The sequence below is a fragment of the Salvelinus alpinus genome, chromosome 16 (genome assembly GCF_045679555.1).
Source record: "Salvelinus alpinus chromosome 16, SLU_Salpinus.1, whole genome shotgun sequence".
In the NCBI taxonomy this organism is placed as follows: Eukaryota; Metazoa; Chordata; class Actinopteri; order Salmoniformes; family Salmonidae; genus Salvelinus; species Salvelinus alpinus.
Window position 1 is genome coordinate 48,013,333 of NC_092101.1, and position 14,258 is coordinate 48,027,590.

The 14,258-nt window shown below is 43.7% G+C and overlaps 1 protein-coding gene across 2 annotated transcripts in view; it reads right to left on the bottom strand.

The window, feature by feature from the left end:
• Positions 1-7,631, bottom strand: part of arhgef18b (rho/rac guanine nucleotide exchange factor (GEF) 18b) — a 94,641-nt gene extending 87,010 nt beyond the window's left edge. The window contains exons 1-4 of one of the 2 annotated variants that reach the window (XM_071346444.1): positions 7,501-7,631; positions 6,506-7,029; positions 4,065-4,224; positions 3,718-3,835 (exon numbers count right to left, since the gene is read on the bottom strand). In XM_071346444.1, the coding sequence (XP_071202545.1) occupies positions 3,718-3,835; positions 4,065-4,224; positions 6,506-6,699 (472 nt within the window). In that variant the 5' untranslated portion in view covers positions 6,700-7,029; positions 7,501-7,631. Of the gene's footprint in view, positions 1-3,717; positions 3,836-4,064; positions 4,225-6,505; positions 7,030-7,500 lie in introns of those variants that run through there. The other variant, XM_071346443.1, reaches the window with a different exon arrangement.
• Between the last annotated feature and the right edge of the window lie 6,627 nt (positions 7,632-14,258).

Sequence of the window (14,258 nt, forward strand, 5' to 3'; positions counted from 1 at the left end):
TTCTACTGTAAAACTCTATGACCTGTGAACCGTACATGGTACAGACGACATCTTGGTGTCCTTCTACTGTAAAACTCTATGACCTGTGAACCGTACATGGTACAGACGACATCTTGGTGTCTTTCTACTGTAAAACTCTATGACCTGTGAACCGTACATGGTATAGACGACATCTTGGTGTCTTTCTACTGTAAAACTCTATGACCTGTGAACCGTACATTATATAGACGACATCTTGGTGTCCTTCTACTGTAAAACTCTATGACCTGTGAACCGTACATGATACAGACGACATCTTGGTGTCTTTCTACTGTAAAACTCTATGACCTGTGAACCGTACATTATATAGACGACATCTTGGTGTCCTTCTACTGTAAAACTCTATGACCTGTGAACCGTACATGATACAGACGACATCTTGGTGTCTTTCTACTGTAAAACTCTATGACCTGTGAACCGTACATGATACAGACGACATCTTGGTGTCCTTCTACTGTAAAACTCTATGACCTGTGAACCGTACATTATATAGACGACATCTTGGTGTCCTTCTACTGTAAAACTCTATGACCTGTGAACCGTACATGGTACAGACGACATCTTGGTGTCTTTCTACTGTAAAACTCTATGACCTGTGAACCGTACATTATATAGACGACATCTTGGTGTCCTTCTACTGTAAAACTCTATGACCTGTGAACCGTACATGATACAGACGACATCTTGGTGTCTTTCTACTGTAAAACTCTATGACCTGTGAACCGTACATGATACAGACGACATCTTGGTGTCCTTCTACTGTAAAACTCTATGACCTGTGAACCGTACATGGTACAGACCACATCTTGGTGTCCTTCTACTGTAAAACTCTATGACCTGTGAACCGTACATGGTACAGACCACATCTTGGTGTCCTTCTACTGTAGAACTCTATGACCTGTGAACCGTACATGGTACAGACGACATCTTGGTGTCCTTCTACTGTAAAACTCTATGACCTGTGAACCGTACATGGTACAGACGACATCTTGGTGTCTTTCTACTGTAAAACTCTATGACCTGTGAACCGTACATGATACAGACGACATCTTGGTGTCCTTCTACTGTAAAACTCTATGACCTGTGAACCGTACATGATACAGACCACATCTTGGTGTCCTTCTACTGTAAAACTCTATGACCTGTGAACCGTACATGATACAGACGACATCTTGGTGTCCTTCTACTGTAAAACTCTATGACCTGTGAACCGTACATGGTACAGACCACATCTTGGTGTCTTTCTACTGTAAAACTCTATGACCTGTGAACCGTACATGATACAGACCACATCTTGGTGTCCTTCTACTGTAAAACTCTATGACCTGTGAACCGTACATGATACAGATGACATCTTGGTGTCCTTCTACTGTAAAACTCTATGACCTGTGAACCGTACATGATACAGACGACATCTTGGTGTCCTTCCACCTTAAAACTCTATGACCTGTGAACCGTACATGGTACAGATGACATCTTGGTGTCCTTCTACTGTAAAACTCTATGACCTGTGAACCGTACATGATACAGACCACATCTTGGTGTCTTTCTACTGTAAAACTCTATGACCTGTGAACCGTACATGGTACAGACCACATCTTGGTGTCCTTCTACTGTAAAACTCTATGACCTGTGAACCGTACATGGTACAGACCACATCTTGGTGTCCTTCTACTGTAAAACTCTATGACCTGTGAACCGTACATGGTACAGACGACATCTTGATGTCTTTCTACTGTAAAACTCTATGACCTGTGAACCGTACATTATATAGACGACATCTTGGTGTCCTTCTACTGTAAAACTCTATGACCTGTGAACCGTACATGGTACAGACGACATCTTGGTGTCTTTCTACTGTAAAACTCTATGACCTGTGAACCGTACATTATATAGACGACATCTTGGTGTCCTTCTACTGTAAAACTCTATGACCTGTGAACCGTACATGATACAGACGACATCTTGGTGTCTTTCTACTGTAAAACTCTATGACCTGTGAACCGTACATGATACAGACGACATCTTGGTGTCCTTCTACTGTAAAACTCTATGACCTGTGAACCGTACATGGTATAGATGACATCTTGGTGTCCTTCTACTGTAAAACTCTATGACCTGTGAACCGTACATGGTACAGACGACATCTTGGTGTCTTTCTACTGTAAAACTCTATGACCTGTGAACCGTACATGGTACAGACCACATCTTGGTGTCCTTCTACTGTAAAACTCTATGACCTGTGAACCGTACATGGTACAGACCACATCTTGGTGTCCTTCTACTGTAGAACTCTATGACCTGTGAACCGTACATGGTACAGACGACATCTTGGTGTCCTTCTACTGTAAAACTCTATGACCTGTGAACCGTACATGGTACAGACGACATCTTGGTGTCTTTCTACTGTAAAACTCTATGACCTGTGAACCGTACATGATACAGACGACATCTTGGTGTCCTTCTACTGTAAAACTCTATGACCTGTGAACCGTACATGATACAGACCACATCTTGGTGTCCTTCTACTGTAAAACTCTATGACCTGTGAACCGTACATGATACAGACGACATCTTGGTGTCCTTCTACTGTAAAACTCTATGACCTGTGAACCGTACATGGTACAGACCACATCTTGGTGTCTTTCTACTGTAAAACTCTATGACCTGTGAACCGTACATGATACAGACCACATCTTGGTGTCCTTCTACTGTAAAACTCTATGACCTGTGAACCGTACATGATACAGATGACATCTTGGTGTCCTTCTACTGTAAAACTCTATGACCTGTGAACCGTACATGATACAGACGACATCTTGGTGTCCTTCCACCTTAAAACTCTATGACCTGTGAACCGTACATGGTACAGATGACATCTTGGTGTCTTTCTACTGTAAAACTCTATGACCTGTGAACCGTACATGGTACAGACCACATCTTGGTGTCCTTCTACTGTAAAACTCTATGACCTGTGAACCGTACATGGTACAGACCACATCTTGGTGTCCTTCTACTGTAAAACTCTATGACCTGTGAACCGTACATGGTACAGACGACATCTTGATGTCTTTCTACTGTAAAACTCTATGACCTGTGAACCGTACATGGTACAGACCACATCTTGGTGTCATTCTACTGTAAAACTCTATGACCTGTGAACCGTACATGATACAGACCACATCTTGGTGTCCTTCTACTCCTAATATAGTGTGCTCTAAACCAGTACTGCTACATTCTGAAATACAATTTTCCACATTAAAGTTATTCAACATTAAAAAGAATAATAAGAATATCTCAAAAGTACCCTTTTATATGCTGTTCCATATGGTAGTACACACTAAAAGGAGTATAATGACTCCAACATGTTGTCTGCTACATTTGGTTTGTGATATAAATTTAAAACGCATGTTAAACATCTTTCCTCCCAATAACGTTTCTATCTGAGAACAATCTGACATACCAAAAATATTGTCGGAATCACCCTTTATGTAAAAGATGAAGAGTAAAATAATGAATTCCTTTATGGGGGGGGGGGGCTGATGGACCGAGCTTTGGCCTCCCAAAGTCTCATTGTGTTGTGTTCAGTTCAAACATTCTGACAGCAGGATGTTGGTCTGTGGCCCTCCGGGGGTACAGGGGGGGGGGGGGGGGGGGCAGCTTACTCTACACACTGACCTCCTGCTGCCCTCTTAGATGTCTCCACCACACGAGACACGTGTGCAACGTGAACACGCTCATCTGTGGCCAGGATCTCTGTTCTGGAGTATGTCCTTCCAGACCGACTGCCCTCCTCCTACAATGATGTCAGACATAATGTATTTATTTATATGTTATTTACCTTTATTTTACCAAGTTGGTTGATTGAAAACATATTCTTATTTTCTTTCTTTTGTAGAGAAGAGTGAAATCACAGTACTTAGTGCATACTATACTAGTTATCTTTTTTTAACATATGTTTATGCTCTCCAAGCTGAGTGCAATGTTCAAACACACCAGGTATGGCCGTGGTGTGGCATCAATACCGTTTCTGTCTCCTTGGCTTCAGATCTGGAGAGGTCTGTCCCATCTGACTCCTCCACTTCCTGCTCAAGGCATCCTGGGTATATAAAGGCCTGTAGGTGGGAGGGTCGGAGGAGAGAGTCATCCCTCTCTCCATCGCTGTCTATGGAGTCCAGGCTCAGCCTATAGAGAGAGATGATTCAACTCCATTTAGCGGACACCACTAGCTTTTATCCAAAGTGACTTATAGTAGTGCGTGCATACATTTTTTTTTTTTTTTTTGCATTGGTGACCCCAGCGGGAATGGAAACCCGTGACCCAGGCGTGGCTAGCGACATGCTCTATCGACTGAGCCACAGAGGATCATATGTAGGAGCTGTTCATGCTAGTAGTAGCATAAAGACATGTACATGGTTGTTATTGCAACTTTGTATGATATATCAAGACTCTGATCTATTTTGATACTTGTTATTATTTAAGGGTGGCTTTTGGTGCCTAAAATAAAACGGCAAGTAAAAATGACATTTATTAAGTGTAAATGTCTTATGAGAATGTGAAAATTATGTCCACCAACACAGATGACTCATTATACAATGCAATGGCTATTTCAATGTACTGCAGCGAGCTAAATCAGGGTCACACAGAGTGTTTCTGGGTAGTTTTAAACAAATCTACTTAGAAACAAAAGTATACACTTCACACACATGGTTATGGACTTTAAAAAAGAAGACACCTGTACCATGTCAGATATAGAGTTTAAATGTATATAATTTTGAGTTTGCATCCCAATATTAGACTTTATATACATCCCAGAAGACTGAAATATAACAAAACCGGTTGACATAGAAACACCGGATATTCTGCAGATTTTTGAAATAATGTTGATTAATTATGAAATTATGAAAAATATGAATAACATTCCACACAAGAAGCCGCTAAGTCATTTGACTGCAGGAAAGGGCTACATATCAAATAAATGTTATTTGTCACATGAGCCAAATACAACAGGTGTTACAACAGGTATAACAGACCTTACAGTGAAATGCTTACTTACAAGCCCTTAACCAACAATGCAGCATTAAGAAAAAGAAGAAAACAAGAAAAGAAGAAGAAATAAGAAGCAACAAATAATTAAAGCGTAGCAGTAAAATAACAATAGCGAGGCTATATACAGAGTCAATGTGTGGGGGCACCGGTTAGTCGAGGTAATATGTACATGCAGGTAGAGTTATTAAAGTGACTATGCATAGATAATAAACAGAGAGTAGCAGCAGAGTAAAAGGAGGGGGGGGGGGGGGGGGGCAATGCAAATAGTCTGTTCAGGAGTCTTATGGCTTGGGGGTAGAAGCTGTTTAGAAGCTTCTTGGACCCAGGTGGGTAAGTTGAAGAGCGGAAAGAAAGGTGAAACATGAAAGAGGAAATGTATGGTGTTGTGGTGTTTCATTAATCGTTTATCTTATCGTGGCCTTGTCTACACTGCAATTTTTAACCCAAGTTGTTATGTGTTGAAGTGTCAGACTAAAACCACAAGAGAACTTTCAGAACTCATTTAAGGACACAGAGAACTAGAAGCAGAAGTTCTCTGGTCTCTGAGATGTAACCGCTCATGTTACCGGAGATAATTCTAGTCGAAGCCAAAGGGCTTATTTGTTGTCACGAGAGTGAAATGTTAAAGTAAGAAACCAAAATAATACAGAGATCATCTGAAAACATGCCTTTTTGTACAGTTACATTAAATATAATTATTATTCTATAATTTTTTGTTGTTGCTGAAGTCATTTACTTATTTGCTGAAGTCATTTACTTATTTGCTGAAGTCATTTATACTTATATTGTCATTAAAGGTGCTTCACCTGGAATTTCTTAGAATTGGAAGCTAGGGGAATTGCAACAGCACTAGTCTGCAGTCAAAACAAATCTACCCCTCCCCCACAACCCCTTTCACAGTAACAAGGTGGAGACTCTCGCCTGAGCCTTTTACTTTCGGTTTTAGTCCACCAGCTGGTGGACAGCCAATCACGACACTGGCGGGTAAGTAACACTGTGAAACACTATCATTCCACTATTAATGCAGATATGTTATGGACATTTTCTGAAATTACAATGCAAAAATTCCCCCCCCAAAATTCTATTTGTAGCACCTTTATTTAAAAAATTTACAGCAATTAGCATAAGATTTTTTTTGACAGTTATATCATTGATTAACGTTCAACATAATCAGACTAATAGACAGGTTGTTACCATACCATTCACACAGACGGACCTAACGTGTGTGTTTTGTCCTATATTTATATTGTATTTATTATTATTTTTTAAATTCATCCCACCCATTCTCGCAGGAGGCCTTTTGCCTTTTGGTCGGCCGTCATTGTACATAAGAATTTGTTCTTAACTGACTTGTTAAATAAAGGTTCAATAAAATAAATACAAATAGTGAGTTGAGTGGAGAGAGAGAGGGCCTTACCTCCTCCCCAAGTCGATGGGAGACATGGGCATGCCCAAGCTGTGTCTCCGTGATGTAGACATGGACCTGATCAGGATAGGGAAGCTCTCTCTGTCAGAATCCATCATGTCTCCTTGTCCTCCTGGTCCATTCAGATTCACCATAGTGCTCACCACACCCACAGGGTCCACCGACTCACTGTTATAGCCGTCCATGGCACTGCCTGACAGCAACAGGTTAGGGTTGAACTGGGTGACCACAATAGTGTGATGGGGTATGGATTTGTTTTCAGTCTCTTGATAGGGATATGGATAGGGATGTGGATTGGGATGGAGCTGGGAGCTGTGCTGGGGACTGTCTCTATATCTACTGGGAAAGACCAGGGTAGGAGGGCTTGTTTCTGTGGTAACCGATACAGAGTGTACCCCTTGATGGTCTTTGTAATAGTTTGAGTCTATGAAGGAGCAGCTTAAACCCAGCAGATCCTCCACACTGCTGTCTACATCCTCATCCAGGCTTGGGTTCTCATAATCACTTTCATCCTCCTGAGGGGAGGGAGGGAGAGGGGGAGGGAGAGGGGGAGGGAGGGAGGGAGGGAGGGAGAGGGAGGGAAGGAGAGGGGGAGGGAGGGAAGGAGAGGAGGAGGGAGGGAGGGAAGGAGAGGAGGAGGGAGGGAGGGAAGGAGAGGAGGAGGGAGGGAGGGAAGGAGAGGGGAGGGAGGGAGGGAGGGAAGGAGAGGGGAAGGAGGGAGGGAAGGAGAGGGGAGGGAGAGGAGGGGGGAAGGAGAGGCGGGGGGGAGAGGGGGATGGAGGGAGGGAGAGGGGAGGGAGAGGAGGGGGGGAAGGAGAGGCGGGGGGAGAGGGGGAGGGAGGGAGGGAGAGGGGAGGGAGAGGAGGGGGGGAAGGGAGAGGGAGAGAGAGAGAGGAGTTAGGGCTTGTTGTTTTGACACGTTCAGATGTGGATGCACTGAGTGTGAAAGCAAGACAGAGAATAGAAGGAGAAGAAAGCCTTTCTACCTTTTCCTCAGTGGCGATGTTGAAGAAGACGTCCTTAGCGACGGAGGCTGGGGACAGGGACGAGGACAAGGAGGATGCCTCTGAGACACTCACACAGGGCTGCAGGGTAGAACATGGCTTACATTCTGATCCTGCCACAGGAACAAAACACATCTGTCATGTCAGATAGCAATCAATCAATCAATCAATCAATCAATCATAGCCATGATGACTTAACCCCCGAAAACAAGCTAGCTGTTCTGTGCTACAGGTATATGCCCTGACAGCATGACGATAGCCTTGCTATTAATGAATGGAGGACGGTGGAACTGTTTGAAACACCATGAGGAAAGCCTTGCTATTAATGAATGGAGGACGGTGGAACTGTTTGAAACACCATGAGGAAAGCCTTGCTATTAATGAATGGAGGACGGTGGAACTGTTTGAAACACCATGAGGAAAGCCTTGCTATTAATGAATGGAGGACGGAGGAACTGTTTGAAACACCATGAGGAAAGCCTTGCTATTAATGAATGGAGGACGGTGGAACTGTTTGAAACACCATGAGGAAAGCCTTGCTATTAATGAATGGAGGACGGTGGAACTGTTTGAAACACCATGAGGAAAGCCTTGCTCTTAATGACGAATGGAGGACGGAGGAACCTTTTGAGACATCATGAGGAAAGCCTTGCTCTTAATGACGAATGGAGGACGGAGGAACCTTTTGAGACATCATGAGGATAGTCTTGCTCTCAGGCCTAATTAATTAGGGTGACATTTTTGCCAGAACGCTCACCATACATCAGCTATCAGGTGGAGAGGTGAGGAGTGACGAGGAAGGAAGTGAGGAAGAGGGAGACAAAAATCAAACCATACCTGAACCCTATAGGCCTATAGGTCAGGCATCATAGCCTGGTTCCTCTTTAGGTTTCTTTCTAGGTTCCTGCCTTTCTAGGGAGTTTTTCCCTAGCCACCGTGCTTCTACATCTGCATTGCTTGCTGTTTGGGGTTTTACGCTGGGTTTCTGTACAGCACTTTGTAACATCAGCTGATGTAAAAAGGGCTTTATAAATACATTTGATTGATTGATTGACAGTAGTATTATATGGCCAAGTACAGATATCAGTTAATAGTATGAGAGGAACCAGTAAACCCTACCAATGAGGTTGGAGGCCGCTGAGTGGAGGACGGCTCATAATAACGGCTGGAACAGAGTGAATGGAACGGCAAACAATGTATTTGATGTATTTAATACCGTTCCACTGATTCCGCTCCAGTCATTACCAAGAGCCCGTCCTCCCCAATTAAGGTGCCACCAACCTCCTGTGGGTACAGAGCCAGGTCCCAGTACAGGCATAACCCAGACCAGCTGTGAAAGCTCTTTTACATTGCTGTTGCATAAAACAGATTCTTCACATATTCACATGATGTCACAAACCACCGTTGCCAAGGGGAACTTGTTATGATGCCACGGGCAACTTGTTATGATGTCATCCATGTCATATGCAAACAAGCTGCTTGTGCTGTGTAGAGATGCTATTTTATTTGACCACATTATTTTTCATACAATTGTATCTATTGCATGGTCTGTAATATTTCTGATCAAACATAACACAACAACGTGTGTTTCTGTAATTCAAAATGAATTGAATGAATTCAAAATGAATTCAAAATGAATTACAGGCCAAAGCTAGACTGTGTACTCACTAACTATCAGACCAAAGCTACTGTGTACTCACTAACTATCAGACCAAAGCTACTGTGTACTCACTAACTATCAGACCAAAGCTAGACTGTGTACTCACTAACTATCAGACCAAAGCTAGACTGTGTACTCACTAACTATCAGACCAAAGCTAGACTGTGTACTCACTGACTATCAGACCAAAGCTACTGTGTACTCACTAACTATCAGACCAAAGCTACTGTGTACTCACTAACTATCAGACCAAAGCTACTGTGTACTCACTAACTATCAGACCAAAGCTACTGTGTACTCACTAACTATCAGACCAAAGCTACTGTGTACTCACTAACTATCACACCAAAGCTACTGTGTACTCATTAACTATCAGACCAAAGCTACTGTGTACTCACTAACTATCAGACCAAAGCTACTGTGTACTCACTAACTATCAGACCAAAGCTACTGTGTACTCACTAACTATCAGACCAAAGCTAGACTGTGTACTCATTAACTATCAGACCAAAGCTACTGTGTACTCATTAACTATCAGACCAAAGCTAGACTGTGTACTCACTATCAGACCATTTTTTACATTTACATTTTTGTCATTTAGCAGACGCTCTTATCCAGAGCGACTTACAGTAGAGTGCATACATTTTATTACATTTTTTACATACTGAGACAAGGATATCCCTACCGGCCAAACCCTCCCTACCGGCCAAACCCTCCCTAACCCGGACGACGCTATGCCAATTGTGCGTCGCCCCACGGATCTCCCGGTTGCGGCCGGCTGCGACAGAGCCTGGGTGCGAACCCAGCCCAGCCTGGGCGTGAACCCAGAGACTCTGGTGGCGCAGCTAGCACTGCGATGCAGTGCCCTAGACCACTGCGCCACCCGGGAGAACAAAGCTAGACTGTGTACTCACTAACTATCAGACCAAAGCTAGACTGTGTACTCACTAACTATCAGACCAAAGCTAGACTGTGTACTCATTAACTATCAGACCAAAGCTAGACTGTGTACTCACTAACTATCAGACCAAAGCTAGACTGTGTACTCACTAACTATCAGACCAAAGCTAGACTGTGTACTCACTGACTATCAGACCAAAGCTACTGTGTACTCACTAACTATCAGACCAAAGCTAGACTGTGTACTCACTAACTATCAGCCAATGATGTCTTATTAGTCTACTAAGTTATTAGTTGGATCTCTGAGCTGCTCATGTTCAGTCTCATAGAGATGCCTATCTGTAGAAAGGCTGCCGGGACCACTGGACAGTTGACACATTCAGACATAGCCAGCCCCGGTCTGAGGAGAGGCGCTGTGGTTAAACTAAACTGGGGATACGTCCCATAGTGTTGAGCCCAGGAAAGAGGAAAACCAGACCACACAAACCCCCAGCCACACTGGAGACTGGAAACAACCCACTCCACATGTCCTGCCGGCTGATGCTATAAACCAGGGCCCTGCTCCTCTCTACTCCCAAACAGCATGGCCAACAAATGATCGTTGTGATTGCTGAGTGCAACGTGGATGTATTTTCTAACGTAAATCACTCTCTCAGGCCAGAGGAATGACAATGTCCCGGGCGGGCGGGCGGGCGGGCGACAGAGACAGACAGACAGACAGAGTGAGAGAAAGAGAGAGAGACAGAAACAGAGAGAGAATTGATAGGCCACAAACGAGCCAATGCATTCATAAACATTGGAGAGAGAGAGAGAGAGAGAGAGAGAGAGATGCCATCAATGCCATCAAAAGGAACATAAATTTCAACATACCAATTAGGATCTGGCTAAAAATACTTGAATCAGTCATAGAGCCCATTGCCCTTTATGGTTGTGAGGTCTGGGGTCCGCTCACCAACCAAGATTTCACAAAATGGGACAAACACCAAATTGAGACTCTGCATGCAGAATTCTGCAAAAATATCCTCCGTGTACAACGTAGAACACCAAATAATGCATGCAGAGCAGAATTAGGCCGATACCCACTAATTATCAAAATCCAGAAAAGAGCCGTTAAATTCTACAACCACCTAAAAGGAAGCGATTCCCAAACCTTCCATAACAAAGCCATCACCTACAGAGAGATGAACCTGGAGAAGAGTCCCCTAAGCAAGCTGGTCCTAGGGCTCTGTTCACAAACACAAACACACCCCACAGAGCCCCAGGACAACAGCACAATTAGACCCAACCAAATCATGAGAAAACAAAAAGATAATTACTTGACACATTGGAAAGAATTAACAAAAAAACAGAGCAAACTAGAATGCTATTTGGCCCTAAACAGAGAGTATACAGTGGCAGAATACCTAACCACTGTGACTGACCCAAACTTAAGGAAAGCTTTGACTATGTACAGACTCAGTGAGCATAGCCTTGCTATTGAGAAAGGCCGCCGTAGGCAGACATGGCTCTCAAGAGAAGACAGGCTATGTGCTCACTGCCCACAAAATGAGGTGGAAACTGAGCTGCACTTCCTAACCTCCTGCCCAATGTATGACCATATTAGAGAGACATATTTCCCTCAGATTACACAGATCCACAAAGAATTCGAAAACAAATCTAATTATGATAAACTCCCATATCTACTGGGTGAAATTCCACAGTGTGCCATCACAGCAGCAAGATTTGTGACCTGTTGCCACAAGAAAAGGGCAACCAGTGAAGAACAAACACCATTGTAAATACAACCCATATTTATGTTTATTTATTTTAACTTGTGTGCTTTAACCATTTGTACATTGTTACAACACTGCATATATATAATATGACATTTGTAATGTCTTTATTGTTTTGAAACGTCTGTATGTGTAATGTTTACTGTTCATTTTTATTGTTTATTTGACTTTTGTATATTATCTACCTCACTTGCTTTGGCAATGTTAACACATGTTTCCCATGCCAATAAAGCCCCTTGAATTGAAATTGAATTGAATTGAGAGAGAGACAGAGAGAGAGACAGAGACAGAGACAGAGACAGAGACAGAGACAGAGACAGAGACAGAGAGAGAGAGAGAGAGAGAGAGAGAGAGAGAGAGAGAGAGAGAGAGAGAGAGAGAGACAGAGAGAGACAGAGAGAGAGACAGAGAGAGAGACAGAGAGAGAGAGAATAGGTGTTTGCTTCATCCAGGTCCAACTGGCTAAGTGTAAACCTGCCTGGGTTTGGGCTTCAGCTTGAGGCTTGTAGCACCAGCAGCCATAGCCTTTTATGGTTGGCCTCTCATATCTTTAATGCATCTAGGGAGATTAAACAAAGGGCCTCCCAGGCTCTTGGAGTGCTTAGGCTCAATCACAGGCAGCCAGGTCTGTCTGTTCTGTATTCCCGTGTAGACACAGTACAACAGACCTCTACAGGGCCAGTGAGAGCTGTTGACAAACTAGCAATACATTTAACTACAGTTGTAATAGTTGAGTATGAAGCCCTGCGTTTGTAAGGGTTACAGAGAGTATTCAAAGCCTGTTTGTTTCTGTACACTGATTTGTTCTCCTCTACTTTGACCTGATCCTTTAATAATGGCATTTTAGTAGTTATATTTCTTAACCCTTGAGTTGGGCGGCAGCTAGCCTAGCGGTTAACAGCATTGGGCCAGTAACCGGGAAAGTTGCTGGTTCAAATCCCCAAGCTGACTAGGTGAGAGAAAAACAAATCCATTGATGTGAAACAACGCAGACGTTCCTCAGCCTCTTCATATTGATAGGGCCACAAATGAACCAATGCATTCAGAAACACGGATGCCAATGTTGTGTCTCTGTCTGTTGAGTCCAGACAGAGACTGTATAAACAAGGAAACGGTAGCTGACAGTGTTAACTACACCCCAAAGATGGCTGCTCATTTCTACACAGTCATCATAGTCAATTTTATCACCCATGACCCGACAACAAAATTATGAAGAAGCAGACACAATAAGGCTTGACTTGCCTATTTGAGCTAAAATGATCCTTGATCATAACTAGGGCTGTTTATGACGATCTTATTGCCACCACACCGGTAGTCACGAGTCATGACCTCAGTCAAACGCCATGTGACAGTTGAGTCACGGTAACTAGGCTTCTCCAAACCTGCATTCGGATGCCGCTGATGGTCATTAGTAGCCTACCAAACAAGCTAACGGCCAGTCGCTAAAGGCCTGGTACTCAGGGCTCTATTGTCCCTCCATCAGGTCACTAATGGCCTGGTACTCAGGGCTCTATTGTACCTCCATCAGGTCACTAATGGCCTGGTACTCAGGGCTCTATTGTCCCTCCATCAGGTCGCTAAAGGCCTGGTACTCAGGGCTCTATTGTCCCTCCTTCAGGTCGCTAAAGGCCTGGTACTCAGGGCTCTATTGTCCCTCCATCAGGTCACTAATGGCCTGGTACTCAGGGCTCTATTGTCCCTCCATCAGGTCGCTAAAGGCCTGGTACTCAGGGCTCTATTGTCCCTCCTTCAGGTCGCTAAAGGCCTGGTACTCAGGGCTCTATTGTCCCTCCATCAGGTCGCTAAAGGCCTGGTACTCAGGGCTCTATTGTCCCTCCTTCAGGTCACTAATGGCCTGGTACTCAGGGCTCTATTGTCCCTCCATCAGGTCACTAATGGCCTGGTACTCAGGGCTCTATTGTCCCTCCATCAGGTCACTAATGGCCTGGTACTCAGGCTCTATTGTCCCTCTAACCACTCTGACATCAATGCAATCGCAATAGAAAATGAAATCAAACATTTCACGAGAGCCCCGGCCTTCAGAGTTTGAGCGGAATAGGATCAGCTGATGTGCAGTGAGAGGCAGCTCCTCATAGCTGGTTGATGCATGGAATTCAATAACTGTTGCTATAAACCTATGTTGTGTAACATTTCGATAGATTAAGCTATGCTATGCAATTGTGTGAGAAAACAGAGTTCTGATGGCCTCTATTAAAAAGAGGAGGATCCCATCAGCATTCTATAGGCTAGGCCTGTTATATTTATTTCTGAACTATTCTAATATGAAGCACATTGCTTCACTTTAACACCGGAGTAGCCTACCTGGCTGGCATGAAAATTAACCGCGGGAAAAGCGTCCTCCATTCGATATTCAAGTGCATACAGGTGACATCTTTTTTCCCCGTCCC